This window comes from Poecilia reticulata, unplaced genomic scaffold, assembly GCF_000633615.1.
Source record: "Poecilia reticulata strain Guanapo unplaced genomic scaffold, Guppy_female_1.0+MT scaffold_145, whole genome shotgun sequence".
Lineage (NCBI taxonomy): Eukaryota > Metazoa > Chordata > Actinopteri > Cyprinodontiformes > Poeciliidae > Poecilia > Poecilia reticulata.
The window spans coordinates 594,088-598,206 of record NW_007615015.1 but is presented as its reverse complement, the minus strand read 5'-3'; the positions used below and the strand labels follow the sequence as shown (position 1 = coordinate 598,206).

At 44.5% G+C, this 4,119-nt stretch overlaps 1 protein-coding gene across 1 annotated transcript in view; it reads right to left on the bottom strand.

Moving 5' to 3' along the window:
- Positions 1 to 1,895: 1,895 nt before the first annotated feature.
- LOC103459960 (B2 bradykinin receptor) overlaps positions 1,896 to 4,119 on the bottom strand; it is a 4,015-nt gene continuing 1,791 nt past the window's right edge. The window contains exon 2 of the mRNA XM_008401915.1: positions 1,896 to 3,090. Within this exon, the coding sequence (XP_008400137.1) occupies positions 2,052 to 3,090 (1,039 nt within the window). The 3' untranslated portion in view covers positions 1,896 to 2,051. The remainder of the gene's footprint in view (positions 3,091 to 4,119) is intronic.

The following is a 4,119-nucleotide window of genomic DNA, read 5'->3' as shown; positions in this document are numbered from 1 at the left end:
CTTCCTGTAAAGATCATCAGTGCTATTATCTTCATGATATGTTGTCTGAAAACGAGTTTGATGATGAAATGATCCAGATCTGCCTTTCCAAATGGTCTGAAATMWTTCCCACACATCTCTCCAATGTTTCACTGCATTAGAAGCAGAACTTTAATTATTGTGAATGACGTCAGAATGAAACATTTTTAGAATTTCTTTGTTTTTACTGTTGAGGAGAAGATGAGTGAAACATCTGATACTGATGTCTGAATGAGGATTGGCTCAGTYTGGTGTGATTGTTTTCCTACTGTTGGATGGTAGCAAACTCCTTCCAGGTCTGTGTGAAATATGCATCAACAGGCTTTAGTGGAACACAGACATGTCCAGTCTGCATTAAGACCCATGGCAGTGGTAGAGGATTCTGGGAAACAGTCTGRGTTTACTGTATGTAGCTTCATATTGTGAAAGCGAACATAAAGAAGCTCATTTCTTYCTTTCCTGATGAGTTTGCTTCCTTTTTGTGTCGTTCACTTTGGCCCTTCAGGTTCTGAGGACTTTTCAAGAATGTATCAAACATTTATGTGTTTCAGCTAAATCTGCATTTGGGTTTCAGCTGTTGGATACGTTTTATTTATCCTGGAGTTTCCAGCTGTTTAATTTACTCTGCCATCACRATACTCAGTCATGCCATGTTTATAAAAGCTGGATAACATTTTTTCTACATATTCTTACTGAATCAACACCAGGTGCGTCAGAGTCTCAGACCTCAGCTTGTGAAATGTTGGAATGTTTTCTGGAGTGAAGCTGCTTTTTGGCTCCTCTGCAGACATTTGAGTCACCAGGTGATGAATCAGGATCAAATAATGTTTGAATCAACACTTGGAATCACAAGAATTRATGGGTCTAAAACAACTTTTCTAGTCTCTATTTTCCCCCAGAGCGGAAGTGTTTTACTTTGCCWTAGAGCCTCACTTCCTGTTTCATCAAATTGTTGACAGCTCTGACAAAAACAGACTCCAGCTCTGTGTTGGTCGGACAATCGGAAACGAAGWCGCCTGCAGTCTGCAGGCTCCGTTAACTTTAACGTGTTCTAACTGATGYGTGYGTCGTACCTGGTTTTCTGTTGGATCGGAAGCCAAAATGCATCTGTTGTGTTTTGGATTTTATGCAATTCTGACCAGGAAAGCATCCAAGTTAAAACAAACGCATAGAATGTGTGAACATAAAGACAGAGATCATTAAATATGACCCTGATCCGTCAGCATTAGGAGTAAATATGGCTGCAGATAGAGCCAGTAAATAAAACGGAGTTAGTAGAAAATAAACGCTGCCTTTTCTGCAGATATTTTTCCATTTGAGGTTCTTTGCTTGCATCACTTTTTATTTTCACAACTATTTTCATCCCTGGTGCATGTGGTCAGGCCAGTCTTCCTGTTTGCCGTACCGTCTCCATTATTCGGGCCGGCTGGGTTGCGCCCTCGCCCACAGCCCACAGCGAGTTGACGCTGCGCCGTCAGACGCTGTGTGGATAGAAATGTAAAACGAGACGGTTGATGTGCGCCGACCACAAACTAGCATGCTTGTGTGTCACAGTTGGAAAATCTGCTGTAGCTGCAGAGGATGAGTCAGAGGCAGCAGAAAAACACTCAGCCAGCCGTTTCCCAGTTCCCGTAATTACCTCAGCCATTTAAAGCCTCYATGGATTTTTTGTTTGCTTGTGGTTGTAGTGCATATTTCATTTAAGGCTTTGTCAATGAGAAMAGCAACTTTATTTGGTTTTCACTTACTACTCTCTAAAACTGAGTATGGGAAGCTWTTTTACAGACATGATTTCACAGAAACTGTTCACTTCATCTAAGTCACTTCTATATTTTCAGCACATGAACACATCTTCAATCAAAAATTACKCAACAGTGGAAAAAAACTTAGACTTTATAGTTTATAATAATAAAACAAAAGATTTTGTTTTGAAATGCAACAATTTTCTGCAAGTAACATAAAAACCGTATACAGTTTATTATATGAACACATATTTACATCTCTGCTGAGCGGCTCGTCGTTTGGTGGATGTTTCAGACTAAAGTCTTGAGTGTGGAGGATAAATTGGAGCGAGTGGACTCAGACGTCGTCGTTCTCTTGATGCTCCACTGGTTCACGAGTTCCCCAACTTTCTTCCTGAAGTTCTTCCCGACGATGACGTACAGCACTGGGTTCAGGACGCTGTTGAAGAAGCCCAGGTAGGTGAAGATCTGGTTGCAGATGTCCAGCGCGGACGACAGCTGGCACCCTCCCAGGACGTGGACCCGCTCCAGGATGTTCAGGATGGTGACCAGGTGGAACGGCACCCAGCAGAGCAGGAAGGCCAGCAGCACCACCAGAACCAAGATGGTGGCCTTCTGCTCTGTCTTCTCAGCGTTGAACCTTTCTATCGACTGCTTCTTCAGCGCCCGGATGATCCTCAAAGTGCAGAACAAGATGATGGAAACTGGAATGATGAAGCTGAGAACCAGCAGCATCCAGTCGTAGAGAATCTCCACGGTCAGGTTTGGGTATTCGAGGTAGCAGGCGTAAACTCCATACTCTGGRAAATGTCTCACCTTCCTGAAGATGAATGTGGGAATGCTGAGCAACAAGCCGAAGCCCCACGTTAGCAGGCAGCCTAGCTTAGCATACTTTGGCCTGCGCATCCTTCCGTGCGACAAAGCGTGCACCAGCGCCACATACCGGTCRATGCCAACCAGAACCAGGAAGTAGATGCTGCAGTAGACGTTTATCTTGATGCCCACATTGACGACTTTGCACATGAACTGTCCAAAAGGCCAGTCGAACTGATTGTAAATGTTGACGGCCCAGAAGGGCAAACAGGACACCAGAACCAGGTCGGCAGCAGCCAGGTTGCTCAGGTAGATCTCGGCCACGGTGCAGGGCTTCTTGTGGAGGATGAAGACCATCAGGACGAACAGGTTGAAGAAGATTCCCAGAATGCTGATGGTCAGAATGTAGACCGGCGCTCCGCTGGCCAGCCAGTCCCAGGCCTCCGGGTCGGGACAGCCCGTAACGTTGGCGCCGTCATGGTCGCCGTACAGCGCCGTGGCGTTGAGGTCAGGGAAGCTGCAAAGAGAATAACATACAACACAAACTGTTTAATATTGGAAAGAGATATTATAAAGTTCACTGGTTTCAAATGAACAGACATCCCTGCATTTTGTCACATTACAAACATTTAATTTATAATTTATGTGACAGAACAAGTAGTACATAAAAGTGAACTGGAAGGAAAAGGAAGCATCTAAAAGTTTATGAATAATCTTTAAATCTTTGTTTTCAGYCCCTTTACTGTGACACCAAAATAAAAATCTGAACATCTCTGTTCAGTGAGMAACCACTGCAAGCATCTCCGACTGGAAGAGGAGAGCATTAACCAGAGAAACGGCTAATCACAGTAGGTCTGGAGGAGCTGCAGAGATCCACGGCTCAGGTGGGAGAATCTCTCTGTGGGACACCAAACAGTCGATTAAATCTGGTCTCAGACGTCCCACTGAAGTCGGCTTCAAGGAAACAGTGAACATGTGGAAGACGCTGCTCTGACCAGATGAGATCRTCCCCAKGATGAAGCACGGTAGTGGTTGTATTATGGATGTTCAAAGCAACTCCAAAGACTTCCAGCTGTAACTGCAGGTGGTTCCAAAAAGGGCTGGAGAGCCACACTCTTCAGATTTTAATCTGGGGAAATGAACACCTTTTATTTTGCCTGTTTCATGAACAAGTTTTCTGTTTTATATTTTTAGTTTAATTTTAGTGACTTCAGAAATATTCTGCTTTGYTAYGAGAGCTAAAACGGCGCCTCRTGTTCCGGTCCTGGGATCTGCTGTGGAAACCTGGATTCACATTAATGACAGGCAGTAGAGCTGCTGCAGAAACAGAAACATTTTAACGGACAAAATGAGCCAGAACCAGAGGCTCCAACAGAACCACAGAGCCTCCAACAGAACCACAGAGCCTCAAACAGAACCACAGAGCCTCAAACAGAACCACAGAGCCTCAAACAGAACCACAGAGCTTCAAACAGAACCACAGAGCCTCCAACAGAACCACAGAGCCTCAAACAGAACCACAGAGCTTCAAACAGAACCACAGAGC